Here is a 17,792-nt window from a genome sequence, read left to right as displayed (position 1 = left end):
TTGAAAGACTCCAATGCTCACCATTTATTTGATCAAAAGTACAGTAAAAACAGTAATTTGGTGAAATATTACAATTTAACTTTTCCATTTAAATTTTTTTAATGTATTCCTCTGAAGGCAATGCTGTTTTTTTTCCAGCATCATTACTACAGTTTTCAGTGCCACATGATCCTTCATAAATCATTCTAATATGATGAATTGCTGCTCAAGAAACATTTATATTATCAATGTTGAAAAGAGTTGTGCCGTTTAATTTTTATGTGGAAACTGATAAAAATTTTCAGGGTTCTTTGATGAATAGAAAGTTCAAAAGAACAGCATTTATTTGAAATATAAATCTTTTGTAACAATATAAAAGTCTGTCAGTTAATCAACTGATTTTCTTCTTTTTTTTTTTAAGACCCCAAACTTGTGAATGGTAGTGTATACTGCACTTGCAATGAAAGGTGTAAGGAATCACTGTTCTGGACTTGACTAAGTGTGTAAACTTATTATCACTCACGTTTTGGTGTCCTTGGCCTCCTGGTTCATGATTTCCAGGATCATGCGGCAGGCAGATGAACAGCCCTCTGGGGTAGAATGGATACTTATGGGCTTTTCGGCAGCACCTGCGTTCTCTTTACGATGCACATCAATCCTAAGAGATGAGAGGAGAAGAGAGGGATGTGTTGTAAATGTAGGTTTTATTCACTGTTTGATGCATAACAAAGGCACAAGCAAAATAAAATAAAAACATCTTAAAAATCACACAGGTCTGGAGCGCCATGAGGGTGAACTCTTCTTTTATATAAAATTAATGTCTGTTCCATTCCATTAAACATTTACCATAAAATCACACTTTGAGTCAACCACTCACTTGCTCTGAGTCTGCTTGGTGATGTTACGGATGGTGGCGCCCTCCTTGCCAATGATGGCACCCACGTACTGCGTGGGCACCAGCAGCCTGAGAGGGATGTCAGCGTGCTGATGTTTGGAGGGGATTCCCGAACCAGGCGACATCTGGCGGTTTCCTCGTGGGCCGTATCCAGGACGACGGCCGTTGTCTGGGCCTCGTTGAGAGTCGACCTCAGAGTTCTCGTCGGGGATGTATGACACACGCAGGGCGTTGTTCTCAAATTGGTAACCGTTGAGCTTCTGAATAGCTCTTTGGGACAGAATGCATAAATAATATGCATGAATTGAGGGTTTATAGTAACGGACAGTCTTTTTGGAGAAAATGTCACTGTGGAGTGGATGAATGCTAACTGATTAAATGCACAAAGATGAAATCATATGGATAATTTCACAGTTCACTAGAAGTTATTTGCCTTAAAGGTTAAGAAACATTATGAATTAATCCGATGAAGGATCCAGGCTGACACATCTCATATTTAGCCAGTAGGTGTCAGCCTCAAACAAGACAAAAATCTCAATGAGAAAGCGTGTGCCTTGTCTTTGTGTAATATCAAATTAAACCACCACAAGTCATTTATAAAGCAGAAATGAGTAACTTGTGTTAAAATAGTTTATCCCATCTTAAAATGCAGTCAGTTGTAGTTTTTTTTTTCTTTTTTCAAAACATTGAGAATGCAGACCAACCCAGCACAGCGACATTATCTCAAACAAAGGTGTGAGTTTGGGGAGGGGCTATCTGTTTGTCTGACCAATGGCAGACAGGGAAATCTATTTGACAAAATTACATTCTATTTGGTGACACTAGTGGAAAAATTACACACTTAAGCTTTAAATTAAGGTTACAGGGCAAAGTACACTCACTGTCTAGCATGCTCCCGTGTCCCATATGTGACGTTCACAACTGCAGTCTCACTCTCTGTATTCACTATGGGAAAAATAAGAGCAGAGAGAGAAGCAGAGTGTAAATGACTTAATGATACTGTAAAAGAATTAGCAACACGTTTAAGTGTTCATTATGAACTAGTCTGTCACAGTAATACAAATTGTTGTATTATTTCATTAGTATTTCCTTCAATGTCCACAATCCAAAACAAATGAAAACTCCAGGTATTCATTTACCTTGTTCACAGTTCTCAACAGTTCCATACTGGGCAAGCAGACCATCAAGAACCTACAATGGATAAAACAGAACGAAATGAACGCAAGGAAAATTTACTATGTATTTTTGCCTCGGTTTCCAGTAAAAAAAAAAATTCCCTTTCATTATTCTTACAATCAAAACATTTATTTAGGACGCAAAATGATTTAATTGTAATACATTTTTGAGAAAAGAAGCCCTAAGATGTTAAGTGAGTTTATGCTTAAAACAAGAAAAACTATCGGTCAATGAGATAAGAAAAATAAACATAATTAAAAGGGAAACCAGGATAATTTTTGTGCACATTTTTCCTTCTCAAGTAATAGATATTTGTAACCGTTTTCGGGAAGACTCCAACTGATTGGTTTCACAAAAGAAATAGTGACTCAAAAGCTCTGTTTTCTAAGTACCAGTGTATAGTTTGTTTAATGAAGCTACACTCTTAAAAACAAAGGTTTTTTAATGATATCTGGATCCATGAAGAGAAAAAGTTCTTTAGATTAATAAAAGAAAAAAAAATGGTTCTTTTAAGAACTTTTCCTTGACAGTTTGTTTGGGGAAACAAAATTGGTTCTTCTATGGTATCTCTGTGAAAACCCCCTTTTATAGCTTTTCATTTTTAAGAGTGTAGCCAAGAGGACAAGCCATCTGTAGTTTAAAACGTTTTTTAAACTATCAGGACCTCCCAGAATTCTCAAACTCATTAAAACTTGTCTCATCCCAAACGAAAATAATCAGGTATGTGATTTTGTGTATGATAATAACAGGCTTAAGTTCCATACAGAAGTTAACATCTGTCAAACAGGACTACACCAAACCCAGTTGGCATCAGATTGTTTTTTGGCACCGGGGTTTAGCCTCCTAGTGGCTGACATTGGCACAAGTGGCTGGCAGAAGTGGGGCCTGCTGGAGACGTGCCAAGAAAGACCCCGCCCCACAAGAACAACAGTCAGGCAGTACAACAACCATCGGATAAAACATGCACAGTGCCACACCCGCGGCCCGCGCGCACGCACACACACACCCCCCCAGACACTGTATGTTGATGGTGTAATCATCTCATAATCACACACAGATCACCTAACCTGAATGACATGGGTAAAACTCTGAGTTTAAACTAACACAGGGCACTGCCCTTGCCAGAACATGTAGGGAAAGTTCAAACGTCGCTTTTCAGAGTCAGAAATTTGCACTAAGGTGACAGAATTGCACAGATTATATAATTAAGATGCAGTTTTGTCCACATAAGTATTAGAACATTTACATTTTAAAAAGGCTGTTTCATGTTTCTTTTTGGAAGAGGCTGAACATTTTTTTGATATTGAAACACTTTCTCGTATTCCAACAGAATGTGCAGAGACAGCGATTTTCTTGTTTTAAGCATAAACTCACTTAATTTGACATTTTAGATTTTTTGCAGAAAACAAAACTGAACATCTTACGTCATTTACCTTCTCAAGTAAATGTAAAAAATATTTAAATGCTTTCTCGTATTCTGGAAGAATGTGCAGACAGGTATAAGTACGCCATTTGTATAGCTTAATTTTCTCAAACTAAATTAACAGCCATGTATTTTGAGTATGACATTGACAACAGGACTAATTTCATCATATAAAACATTTTTTTTTTTTTTCACATTTTACAACCCAGTTGGCATCCGATTGGCTTTTATAGATTTGTTTGAGCATCCCAACCATCATAAAACAGCATAATTGGTTTGTGGCGAGATTATGTTTGTCTGACCAATGTAAAATAAAATGTTGAAATTTGGTGACGTGAGTTGCAGAAACGGCTTGACACGTTGTACGAGCTTTTTTTTTTTTTAGGTCAAACTTAAGATACTGTCTGAAACTATGAATGGAGAAAAGCACACAATATTTTTTTCTAGGATTAATCTATGTCTGGAAACACATCCTTAAGAGCCACCCTGGTCACTTCGGTAGAACATTTGGGTGAAGAGCATCATTGTGTGGATTAAGAAAAGCTGAGAAGATCTTACTGTCAGAACAGACATGGACACACCCAGACTCACCTCCCACTGTAGGTGTGGTGGAATGTTTCTGATCTGGAGTTTTCTGGTCCTGCAGAGGAAGAAATGAAGAGAAAACAAGGTTTAGAAAAGGTTCCCCTTACAAACTTTGCTTGATGAAACAAGTGCCATCAATATATCCAATACAAATTGTCAGGAGCGGTCACAGCCACAGACATTTTCAACAAAAACTGCTCAAGTTTACACCCACAATCATATTAAAACTAATTACACTAATGACATCTGGTGATTCAACGTCATCCAAATTCTGATTTACGCTGGCGGCTAGCGTTCAGAAAGGTCCCGGTCTTGGTCTACATCTAAATGATGTGGCAAGAGAAGCACGGAAAGGTGAAAGTCAAAGTCAGAACAGGGATAAATCCATCTGAACAGTAACTTCCATCATAAAGGGTACTTAATTTTAGCTCTGACATTAATACTTTTATTCTTTCACATGCCATAAGAGTGAGCAGATATATATCAAGTTATTTTTTAACATTGCAAAGTATGTGCTTAAAAATCAGTTGTTTTTTTTTCATTTGAAGGTATTGATTAATTTTAGATGCATCAATCGAATAAAAATGAAGTTCTAGTTTAAAACAGTAGTTTCCTCTCAAAATCGAGGACAGAACATGTAAGGTCAATGAAAAAAAATCCCAAAGTGATCTGATTCGAGAATCTCTTATTTATTGTTGGGTCGATTAAACATTATAAAGATGCTTGGGAGCATCTGTCCTGCTCGACATTTGTGGAAATGAGGCGGAATGAGCAGAGAAAAGGGAGAGAAGAGACTGAATGTGTATATTGAAACTAGACACTGATGTAGTTTAATGCCAGCTGCCCCGGAAGCTTCCAAAATCATTGGTCGGGAAGGAGAGAGAGGAAAAGAAGTGCAAGTAAAGCAATGTCAAAGCAATGCAATGAATAAAAAGAGATACAAAAAAGAAAAGAAAGGAAAAACAAGTGAATCAACTATAAAGTCCAATTGAGAACTGTGGCATGGCACTGCTCGATCACCATAACAATGGCACAGTTAAGAGGAGACTGTTATCCAGATAACCTACACATTCTGGAGCTCTCTGCAACCTCTAGGGGGCGTAGCGGCAACCTTCTGATGCAATGCATGTGTTTAGGATGAAGGAGGGAAATGAGTGCCAGGGGTTATTTGGGAGGGGCCTGAAACCCTGTTTTGGTGACTGAGACCAGAAACCCTAAAGACCTCTGAACTCTACAAGGTTGACGCCCACTGGTTGACAAGCAAAGAAAATGGCGCTGTTTCCTCACTTTCTACTTCCCTTCATGCAAATGGCGGGCAAAACAGCCAATCAGGGAAAAAAGAATCATGCAAGGGTGTTTCATACCACACAGATCAGCAATACGACCGTGGCCAGGCCAGACAAAACCAAATGAAATCATGTATTGTCAAATCTTTTTTTTTTTAAAGGCCATTCCTCCGAGCACTTGCTTAAGATGTTAGTGTATGTACTTTCTTCTTTTGCTTGCTTCCAACATCATTCAGAGTTCAAGATGAAAGCAACATGTGTGTTTCACGTAAATAAAGAGCAGAAAAGCACCTAAAGATTGATACAACAAATGTTAACAAAAGGCAAAGGCCACACAAACACCACCAATCTGTTCGCTCTCCCACTGATCAATCACCTTGTTCCCGAACCCATCCCCCAACCTGACGCTTCCGCATCCCACCCACACTCACTACAAACCCGCAACAGAGTTTTTCATCCCCACCCCCACTGCTGAAAAACATGCTTCTTGTTTGGCACCTTTGAATCCATTTAAACCCATCATGTCACGTCCCACCAAGTCTCTGAACAATCTGATTGGTCAACGGAATGGAAATTACGGCCACATGAAAGAGGCGAAGAGGACTGACACCCCTTTCGGTCTCTTTTTCTATTGTTTGGAGACGAAAACATTTCTGAATTGACCTGTAGTGCTGCAGGCCTTACGTCCAGCCATGGAGGAGTGGATGGTGGGACACTAACCACAAATCTGTTAACATGCTCAAATTCTCCAGAAAGAGTTGCATGGGTTTTTTCTGTATTTTATGGCGTGGCAAATAAAAGCTATGTTTAGATTTGGCTTTTGTTAAAACAGGAATCTCGACACGCATTGAAACAGAAATTTCAAATCAAACAGCACTACTACAAATATGATCAAAATGTGAATAAAAAGACCAGATAACAAGAACAGAAAAGAACAAGGATAGAGAAGATTGGAAGAAAAAAAAGAGATTCACACCCTACAAGGGTCAAAGGTGAGGGCGCTATAGGCAAGCGAATAGCATTAGGGGGAGTGTGTGTGTGTGTGTGTGTGTGTGTTTGTGTGTGTGTGTGTGTGTGTCCTATAGGAGAGCGTCAGCAGTGCATAACTGAAGTTTACTTATATCTTGAACTTGTAAAAGTGAAAGAAAAAGTAGACATGCATTGGCTTGAGATAAGATTCCAAATGAATGGGGGGGGGGGGGAGGCAAAAATTTCAGTCATGTGACCTTTCTCAACTATGCATTGAGAGAGGTCACATGTAACCAAAATGTTTGCTACGTTTTCATTAAAGCAGTGTTTTATCTTGCAAATTGGTGGTTCCTCTTCATTGTTGTGTGTAAAGCCTTTTTTGGAGCATTTCCCTAATTAGACTCATTTGGATTATTTTTAAGGCTAGGTGAGTTCCTGGCTTTTCTTGAGACAAGATTCACAAGAGACTATAGCAGACATTTGCAATGATGTATAGCAGAATGTTTAATCAATAGGCATATATTATTATTATTATAAAAAAATCCACAATTGTTTGGTCTTTTAGTAAAGAAATCTGAAATTCATACTACCTGGAGCATCTAGCAAAACTTTATCCGTTACACACACACACACACACACACACACACACACAGTAGCACAAAAAAGCAAGAACTATACGTCTTGACACAGTTAACATTCAGTTCCTCCATACCACGCAAACACACAAACCTCACATTTTAAATGAGGCCATACCATACACTTTTTTCACTTTATGAAATGAATACATCTTCACCAAGGATGCATTAAATTGATCAAAAGTGATATGTCACATATATCACTTTTGATCAATTTAATGCATCCTTGGTGAAGATGTATTCACAAAACCAGTCACATGGGTAAATTTTTTTAAATTGAGATTTATACATCAATGGAAAGCTTATTTATTCAGCTTTCAGGTAATGTATGGTTTGTCAGGACAATATTTGGCCGAGATACAACTATTTGAAAATCTGGAATCTGAGGGTGCAAAAAAATCGAAACATTGAGAAAATCGCCTTTGGAGTTGTCCATTTATGTTCGCGATTGTGCTGCATTCACTCACAGAAATGAATGGTTTATATATTTACGGTATGAAATTTACAAAATATCTTCAAGGAATATGATCTTTTGGGGGATGTGTTCCATAGAAAATAAAAGATTCCATAAAAATATTAAGAAGCACAACTGGTTTCAACATTGATAGTAGATAAATGTTTCTTAAGCATCCGCTTTAAAATCAAAGGACTACATTACATTTTATTAACAGAAAAGTTACTTTAAATTGTCATATTTTTTCAAATAAATGCAGCCTCGATGAACATGAGAGACTTCTTTAAAAAAAAAAAAAATCTTACTGACCCCAAATGTCTGAATGGTAGTGAAAATAATTTAGATTTGACTATAGCTATAATATAAAAAAATAATTGTAATTTTAAATATTACAGCTGTATACTTTTGTTAAATATATGCTATATAACTTAATTTACATTTAATAAATGATTTCATCATTACCAATTCAAAAATATTAAAGTTCAGTGTAATTTTAACATCAATATATTTTTTAAAACTTGGGTTAATTATGCCTAGATGTGGATTTTGAGTGTGTTTGTTTAGCTAACAACTAACCCACACACATATAAAGCAGGTGCACTTCCACCACCCTCTTCACTAAACATATCCAGATGCATGATGGGCCAGTCTCAGCTGGCTTGGAGGAATCAGCAGGACAATCTTCATCAGAGACACATCTTATCTTATATTCAAAAACACACTCCGAATCCCTGGATTATCAAACACACACACACAACTCACCTAGGTTGCCTGCTGACAATATTTTACATGTGCCTTAGGGTTAGTTTGTCTTATTTGATAAATCAACAAAATGCAGTATAACATATTTTATTGTGGCATCTAAAACTTTTAGATACCACAGTAAAATATGTTATACATTTTTATACATAAAAATCATCAAGCGATAAGTAAATCTGCGTACATATACAAAACACACTCACAACAACACTCAACATTTAAAACAAACAGCCCTATGAGAAGAACAAATGTGTCACACACACAGGCAGACTCCTACACCGTAAGCACTACACAGGTGCATGCAAAACCTAGGTCTGTGTGAAAAGCGCTAAAATCCACCAAACCCCTTTTGATGAGCATAGGCCTGTCAAAGAAGAAGAAAAGACACAAATCTGAAAGACAAATGCATGTTGTCGAGGATAATAAACGTGCTTCCCAAACCATTGCACTCCATTTAGTCTCAACGGATACGTTGTATTAAAAAAACTGAATTGTGTCTGCTCTACAAGTCTTACCATGCAATCATCTTGAAAGCTTTAGACACTGGGAATCTTTTTCTGTCAACTGTGTGTTAGGAATTTTTTTTAAACAGAAGAACACTAGTTGGAGGAAGGAGCTGGGAGAAATTAAGAAATCATTGAAGACATGCACGAGGGTCAGAACTAAATACAGCAAACTACAATTTTTTGAAACTAACAACTTCTGAGATTTAATGGAGACAAAAACGAGGTAAATGCGATTTGTAGTTTACAATAAAAAATGTAGTGAACTAACAGTAATTAACCAATTCCAGGCCCACTGTATGAGGTCCAACAGGAAACCAAGCGCACAGGAAGTAAAATAATATAAAAACAAAAATCAACCTTTAGAAGTCAAAACCCTCATTGAGCAACTTCCTGTCTTGCTTTCAGCCATTTCCACCTCAGCCAATCAGAGGTGAAGTTGATAAATAAAAAAAACAGAGAGAGAGAAACAATATGCACAAAGAAACTTAATCACTCACATCCTTAACCCCTCCTCCATCACTCTCACACACACACACACACACACACACACACACACACACACACACACAGATTATGAGATATGATTCAAGTTAAACTAAAAAGTAGACAAGTTTTTAATGCATCTAAGGGGGAAAAAAACACATTGCTGACCAGTAAATCAACCTAACTTACCAGCTAAACTGTGTCCACATATTCAAGTAGCAAAATATCAACTTGAATGAAATTAATCTGAAATGAAATGGCATCCCAGATTATTTCTAAAGGTTTCGCTAACTTTATTAAACATAAAAACTAAAAGACTTATTAAAACCTCCAATTTGGGCTTAAAATACTGCTGGTCTGAAAACAAGGTCACACTGCACCGAATTGTATATATTATTTTTAATATGGTAAAAACTAGGTAAGCAATATATAAAATTATTATAAAAGCACAATAAAGTTTGCAAAAAAAAAAGGTTGCTACACATAACACAAAAATTCTGAGAAGCGTTATTTTTAGGCTAATTAAATCAGTGTAAATAGAAGTACCTTCAGCACTAAATATTTCATTTTTAGCAAAAACAAATCTTTTTTTTCCCTTTTAATAAGCAAATCTTATTTTACTTTAAATAACTATTGTATTGTACGAATTAGTTGCATTTAAAAATCTAACCTGCATTCTCCTGAAAGCAAAAAAAATAATATTCTATACTGATGATAATGAAATTGCATGTAAAAAAAAGGATATACAGCCATAACTGAAATTATACAATTTCTTCTTCAACATGACACACTGTGGTTTACAGAGGTACGACATGAAACAGAAGTTCAGTCAGTAAACTGCCAGTGAAGCTTCATACAGCAAGGCCTCTGGAGCCATCACTGAAAATGGCGGGTAAGTGTGGGAGGGGAAGGGGCGGATCCTAAGTTACACACACCTCCCTTTCCCGCTCTTTGCGTAACAACGAGTCCGCGGAGGGACGTTGTAAGCTGTTTAAGGTCTAGATGGACGTGGAGGTTCCTCAAGTCAATAAAAACATCCTCGTAACAAAGTTAAGGGCCAGGATCAGAGTTCAGTTTGTTGGCTGTGTAGAGAGCCATTGGAGATACCCTCTCGCCCGGGGGGACCAGATGCGTTGGTTCCAGGCGGTGAATGGAACAGCAAGGGTTAAGCCATAAATCAAAGTGGTGTAGAGAGTAGCAGAGATGGTGAGACAACTTTACCAGAAATAACAGACGTCCCATCCCCCCTTTTTCCTGCTTTCTTCTCACTCGGTTTCTCGTTCCCTCTTTCTACACTCCTCCCTGTGGAGCTTTCTGCTCTGCATTACCTGATAGGCCTTCCCACCCCCTCGCCGCTCTGCTTTTTTCCCCTCTTGCCCTATTCCTCCGAGAGGTGAAAGGTCACTCCCCAAGCTTAGCAATCAACACATGCTGATGCAACCCGTAACATACCAGAAGAAGAAAGCGAGAGGGGGCGATATATTGCTTACGGCCGGCCCCAGCAATACAGTCGTATAACAATGAAAGCAATAAAAATAAATCTCCCGCCCATTGAACATTGGTGATGGCCAATAGCATGGCAGTGGTGGACACAATCTGTCTTAAACCAAAACTGAGACTTGAGCTTTATACACTGAAAAGACAAAGTTTTCAATGTTTATGTGATGTTTTTCCTCTCAATTAAATAGCTGCTCAAAAAGAATAATAAAAAAAGTCCTCAAACTTTTTTGTATTTAAAATCAGGAAATATGATCAGAATATGAAGCAAGCACTAGTAGGAGAAAGTGTATTCATATTCAACTACAAATGCATCACATTATAAAGAGATAAATCAATGAATGCAAATAGATGCAGTCTAAAAAACAATGACAACGCTGCAACTGCACAATTTGGTGACACATTTACTGAGAATAGAAATGTATCTGTTGCCATTCAAACCATTGAAATGTAACAGGAGAGAAGAGGACGTTGGCATTGTGCTAAATTGATCTAAGACAATACAATCTTCATACAAAAGTGACCAGTGACTGTAAAGTGTCTTTTTGACAAACACAAAGATTTGAGAAGCTGCAGGGTATGTTAAGTTCAAACCTTCATGGACACACAGACATCTAAACAGTTGCAAGAACGTAAAAGAACGACCAAATGTTTTGCTATTAGATGTATAAATTTAATCAGAATTATACAAATATTATAAGCAATGAAGGAGGAAAAAAGCAAGAGACTTTCATTAGAACCTACATCCCAAGATTGCTTTGCTCCACATATACCAGGCTGTGGTATAATACTCCTAAAGGTGTAACTGATTTAGAAAAGAAAGAAAGAAAGAAAGAAAGAAAGAAAGAAAGAAAGAAAGAAAGAAAGAAAGAAAGAAAGAAAGAAAGAAAGAAAGAAAGAAAGAAAGAAAGAAAGAAAGAAAGAAAGAAAGAAAGAAAGAAAGAAAGAAAGAAAGAAAGAAAGAAAGAAAGAAATACACTAAATGTGATGACACATAAACGGTATAATACCTTTGCAAAGTTTAGTCTGAAGCTTATGGCTTCTCTAATGAAATTGAAGATTCATACACTTGGTGCATGGACAATTTTTTTATATTAAATCCTGTTGAACTCACAGAGAAGTGGATAATTGCAATTTAAAAAAATATTATATATACTACATTTAAGACTGCACTTATTGTCACAAGCAAAAAGCATTTGAATGCTATACTGCAAAATTATTCAAGTCTGCTAAAAATGCATGAATTACCATACCATTTAAGCAAATTATTTATATACCAAACTGTTGAAAGATGATAAAAAAATATATACAAGGTTCAGAATCATTAGGCAAATTTAAATCACTGAGAGTAAATCCAAATGATTTGAAAATGTATTTAGAATGTAGTACTAAAATGATTTGTTACTTGCATGAGTCTAACAGGATAGATCCTAGTATAGGGAAACCACTCTGCTTTCTACTGCAAATTTGTAAGCATGTCAAAGTATGCAAGGAGCGACATGCTCAGCTGAGGAATGTAATGCCTCTGAAACGGCAGCCGGTGGGGGTGAAGCGAAGAGAACCAGAGGTCCTTTCCTGCACATTATCATGTGAAACACCCCTCCCTCTCATCCGTCATCCTCTCCCTCTCTCTCGGCCATTTGAGTGAGACGAGGAGCCATGGGGAATAGCGAGCGAGAGAGCGAGAGAGATTTCATCTCATGGACAAAGAGTTTTTTTCTGCAAGTAGTTCTCAACCTTGCATCTCAACCTTTGACCCCAATGTGGATGAGGAACGCTTTGGCCAGGACTTTAAAAAGAGCCATAGGGCAGGGCAGGGGGCTGGGGTTACTAGCAAACAATTGAACTTTTCAAAGAGGCTGCATACTCTTTTAAAAGGTGGTGGGGGGTTACATGACATAAAAGCAAATATTAAAATCTTTATTAAATTGTGGTGCATTAAAACTAACAAACTTGGAAATCAAAATATATATTTTTTAATTTTTGCACATGAGCAGGGCCCTTAGGCAAGTAAATGGGCTTGTTGAAAAAAGGGGCGTTGTCTGAATCATAACTCATCAGCAATGACAGAAGGCACTGTCTAAATGTTTTATTAGTTGAACACACCAACATAATTGTTGCAAATAATCCTTACTTAACTTGTACTATACTATTTATGTAAACAGTGCGTGGCATAGCCTATCTAGGCTATTCAGAGAAAAGACGCTCAAGCATGTTTGCGCCTTTCTGAAAACTCCATATGTACAGGCATTTCCCCCTAGGGTGGGGTTGGTTCGGGGGGGGTGGTGTGTGAGAAACAACTGTAGACAGTAACAACTCCGGGATCCGTTGAGTTTACAAAGGCTATATACCCTTAGTTTTGGGTCAAAGTTCACGCTTGGCTCTGCTGTGCCCTACTCAGCGTGCAGAAGATGGATGAAGCGTTTGTGCGCCTCCATTTTGTGACTCAGGAGTAGAGCACGGGACAGCATGACTGACGAAAATGAAAGGAAGAGACATGCATTGAGTTCATTATGACCAAATACATTTGTATTATTAATATTAAGTAGATCCACATTTAAAGTTATTTTACAATCGCACGATATAAGAATAAAAAAAGATTACGCTCCACTAACGAGGCATAATCTGACAAATCACAACAGGCTGTAAAGGACTCCTGTACTTTAATCGATTTTGTAAGCTAATCAACGAAATAAATTATCCTGAGACTCCAGTGTTGAATATGGTTTACCTAAAATCTGTATAAAATTATTTCTCCCTCTCTTCGTCTCGTGTGTTCGCCGTTCCATGAGAGCCAAGTGAACACAGGAAGAAACACGCTTGTTCAGCCCCAAAAGTCACATTTGAGCTGCTTTTGGAAAATTCACAAGCTCAATTTAATCAAATAATCCCATATGTTAATTGATTTTCGAAGTGTCTTCCGTCTATGCCGTTTGATTTAAGTTAGCCTACTGCCACTCACTCGCGGTGGCGGAAAAATAACAACAACAAAAAAAAACCAGCTCCAAAGTTAATAAAGCAGTCTCACTCAGTCTATAGCTATTTAAATTGGTCACATTTAATTATACACTATGTGACTTAGGCTACATTTTAAAGTGTTAAAAATAATAATAATAAGTCTTAATGTTTTACACAGGCTAAGACAAATAAGACTTTACGAATGGAAAGGTGTATTAGCTTATTAATAGGTCGGACTTTGCTCGAAGAGCGTGTTTCAACAAAACAAAAACCAACAGGCCATAACAATTTTAACCAGATGGCTTTAATAAAAAAAATAAAAAAACAGTCTCAATAAAGACAAAAATGAGATGTCATGACAAAACAATCTTTAACTGTATAATAGGCTACACAAATGTGAATTGTGGCACGTAGCCTACATTACAATAATACACGAAAACACACCGCCTTTTAAAACAATGTATTTTGTTGTTGGTTAAGCATTTACGTTAGCCTACACAATGCGCACATGTAACCATACGTCAAGACGATCAAGTCAAGCTACACATAGCCTACAAGCACATTTGATTCTCTCATCACACCAGGATACAAAACCAGCCGGACATCTGATCTGAGAATAACGTGGGCCTGGATATACATCTCAACCATGTGTATAGTCAGCCATCTTCCACTGACAACGCCCAATTTACCACAATGTGAACCTCAGTCACATGGGCAGGCGCAGAATGTGCTAGAAAACTATAGGTAACATATAGGAGCCGGATTACCATCCATGTCAGCACAGAGCGAAATGTGGTGTGTTGTAAGCATGCTATTGCAAAAATGCATAAAAAACAAGAAGTGCATGTGCAAATTGTAAATAACCTAAAACCGTAAAAAAAGGACAGCTGTAGCTAATGTTTTCATTTTATTTGATTAAATCATGCTCCCATTTGAACCTAGGCTACATTGTACCGTTATAGTGTCCGTTGTTATGTAAATGCAATGAGAGATCAACGTGCATATGAATTGCATTACAGTTCATGCAACAATAAAGTGCACTATTCCACGTTAAACGGCGATAACCAGCGCATTTATTGGAGCCACATCGAACTGTGAGGATTTGCCTGCCTGCAGTGCAGCAGAAGCAGACACTCGCGCTTCTGGATCACTCCCCTTTTACGGTGGCTTCAGCTTCATTCATAAAGTCACCGGGCTACTCGAGAGTACTACAGCGTCGTGAAAGAGGCGGTGCGCGCAGTCACTGTACCGCCCACCCCGGAGCAACGGAGGGGGTTGGTCGAGAAGAGGAGAGCTGCACGTTGACGAGGAAATGGGGGGTGTAACGGAACAGAAACTGTCTCTTACAGATCTGAGCTGTGCATCCACGCTATAAGTGCCACAATGCAGTGCACCTGACTCAGCACGGTTTAATAACGATTTTGTCACGATCCTCTTTAAAAGCACATGCTTGTTATTAAAGTAGCCTATTGGTTTACCGTGCTATACCATTAAGATTCGCAAATTATTAGTTTCCATCATGTTCGGTTCATAAAACACCCTATAAAAAGCATGCCAATAATTTACAATACAGTATTTCGTTAGATTATGAAATTAACATGATTATTTTGATCTAGGCTAAGACTATAAATAATTTATTATTTCATACTCGAAGTATAAGATGGGAAAAATCTTGGGAAAAGTCAGATAATTTGACTCACTGGAGTAACAGTCTACATATCTAAAAGATTGCAAAATGTGAATGAACATGCCCCATGTATGGAAAAGTCTGATATTATCTATTACATACATTGATTTTCCCAAGGCCTACTCATACTTGCATAGGAGCAGCGTTTAAATATTTTTTCTTATATATCTTTCATATATTTCGTAACAAGTCAGTCAAACAAGCATAAACATGTGTGGTCACATCTCTAGAAGTTTTTCTTGATCCCACATTTGATAGGCTATTATAAACATGAATGAAAATTAGCATAGTTTACGTAAATGTCCCCATCATATATAAAACAAGACTTTCTTCTTTTGTACGGCTAAAACTGAAACTTTGCATGAAAGACAAAAAACATTTCCCACTTCATCTTTATAAACTGAACAAACAAAACCCTGCATCATTATACACACAGACACTGTTTGCAAATTTAAGTTATTTTCAAAGTTTCTGAATTATTTGAAATAAAAGAAATACCAAAAAAAGAGAGAAAAATACTCATAAGAAAGACCAGGTGTTTTTCAATAAATTCATGTGACTATCAAATTCTTATGGTTACTTTTGTTAATCTTCCTATACATTTTATTTAAAACTTAGCATTTTCAAAATGTCCTAATTTACAATTAATCTAACGTTGTCTAACAAATTAAAAAAGTAAATTCACAAAAATGTTCATTGCTCAATTTCATTTGTTGCACTGTTAGAAACAAAACATTTAAATACAAGTGTGCACTTTGCACTGCATGGTAGCAACAGTTTTGCTTTGAATGTAAATTAATTTTACAGATTTGTTAAATTCAAACAAACAAATAATTAAACATTAAACTTAAGGAAAATTAAATTAAATAAAACCAAACAAAATAGCAGTAAACCAATTTTAATAAAAGAAAAATAAAGGACTCTGAAAATGAAATGTTGTCTTTAAGTTTATTTTATTAATGCAGTTTAAATGCAACAATCTGAGAGCTAAAAATCTAAATTGTCTCTCTCTGACACTTACTTTTTCAGGATCTTTACACAGACAGCAGTTGTACATGTTTCAGGGGGGAATAAATAGCATTCCAAATATAAGGTTCCAAAACAATGATTTACCACTAAATAAAATGTAACAATTTGTAGCTATAATAAATAAGTGTCTAATAAATTGGTTTCTAGTTTTTTCCCCATACAAGTCACAACTATTACACACGTTGGCATCCTTCTCCACTTCAAAGACCCTCTTCTTTGCAAAACATGACAGAATTTTTTCATTTGCTTCTTTTAAATTCACCTAACTCTGAAAGTGAACCTCTGGTGAATGGAAGCAACTGACAACATTCTCTCCTCACTGGTGTCTTCACTATCTTTCCTTTCTCACTTCTTCCATTTACTTAAAATCAGTAATGAATAATAATTCCTGTTTGTATAAAACTTCTTCAAAGGAGTTAAAAACAAATCAGTTAAACAATGCTCAGTAGTCCACAGAACAGGGACCTCATGAGTAAACACAGAGGATACTGTGGGGGAAATCTAAACAAAGTTGTCATAAGAAAACAAGTCTAAACAATAAAGTAACAAATTCAACATGCGATCACAATTTATTTACTAAAGACTATATACTACTATATTAAACAGTATTATATAATCTAGAAAAAAATAACAGCGTTTTTATCTGTACAGAGAAAATAGCATGGCATCTACAAAAGCTTTGCTTTTTTTGGGGGGGGGGGGGGGGGGGGGGCAAGAGACTTTTTCAATTTTAAATCAATTCCTGGTCAGCTCTATTTCACAACACCCATGTTGTCTCTGAATGGACAGCTTGATTGCACTGAAATGATCAGTTTGACTGCATTGAGTTATCAATTTTCATAAAGTCCACTGAAATGTTGCTCTGAATACTATCACATCAATGTCCAAATGAGAAGCACTATCAGCCAGCTTATCTGAAAATATTAGTCAACTATACATACACACACACTGCTCTCCTCCACCTGAGAAGGATACACTGCATGTTTCTGTATTAAGGGGAAGGTATTACTCCATGTCTAAGGGTATTGGCAGCCCTTCCCCCTCTCTATGCTTTTAAAATGCATGTGTGTGTGTGTAAAGGGGATAGCATGACCATACCAGCACATGCCTGTTATGAGGTCATGTGATCTAGAGGCTCCATTTTAAGTGATTTGGACTAAGAAGGGAATTGCAATGTGGAGGAAGAGATGGGGGAGGAAGAGGGATATAGAGAGAAAGAGAGAGAATAGCATAAAAAAAGAGAAGAACAGTGATGACTGATCTCTATGGCCTCAAGGAGGGGGAAAGGGTGAACACGCCATAGATTCTCTTCCACTTTCATGCTTCCACACCTATAGCGAATTTTTATGGTGAATAGCTAAATTTAAAAAAATTACAAAACTGTAAACTTCGGTTCATTTTTTAGATTAACATTTGACTAGCTCTAAAACTGGTAATAGCATTGAACTACAAAAAAAAGCATATGGACCTC

The 17,792-nt window shown here is 36.9% G+C and overlaps 1 protein-coding gene across 2 annotated transcripts in view; it reads right to left on the bottom strand.

The window, feature by feature from the left end:
- igf2bp1 (insulin-like growth factor 2 mRNA binding protein 1) overlaps window positions 1–17,792 on the bottom strand; it is a 33,968-nt gene that overhangs the window by 6,391 nt on the left and 9,785 nt on the right. For both annotated transcript variants that reach the window (XM_079635952.1, XM_079635953.1), the window contains exons 3-7: window positions 4,065–4,113; window positions 2,014–2,065; window positions 1,756–1,819; window positions 857–1,144; window positions 503–637 (exon numbers count right to left, since the gene is read on the bottom strand). In XM_079635952.1, coding sequence (XP_079492078.1) covers window positions 503–637; window positions 857–1,144; window positions 1,756–1,819; window positions 2,014–2,065; window positions 4,065–4,113 — 588 coding nt within the window. The remainder of the gene's footprint in view (window positions 1–502; window positions 638–856; window positions 1,145–1,755; window positions 1,820–2,013; window positions 2,066–4,064; window positions 4,114–17,792) is intronic.

This window comes from Phoxinus phoxinus (assembly GCF_949152265.1).
Source record: "Phoxinus phoxinus genome assembly, chromosome: 1".
NCBI classification, from domain to species: Eukaryota; Metazoa; Chordata; class Actinopteri; order Cypriniformes; family Leuciscidae; genus Phoxinus; species Phoxinus phoxinus.
The sequence above is the reverse complement of the archived record's forward strand: the minus strand, read 5'-3'. Positions and strand labels throughout refer to the sequence as shown.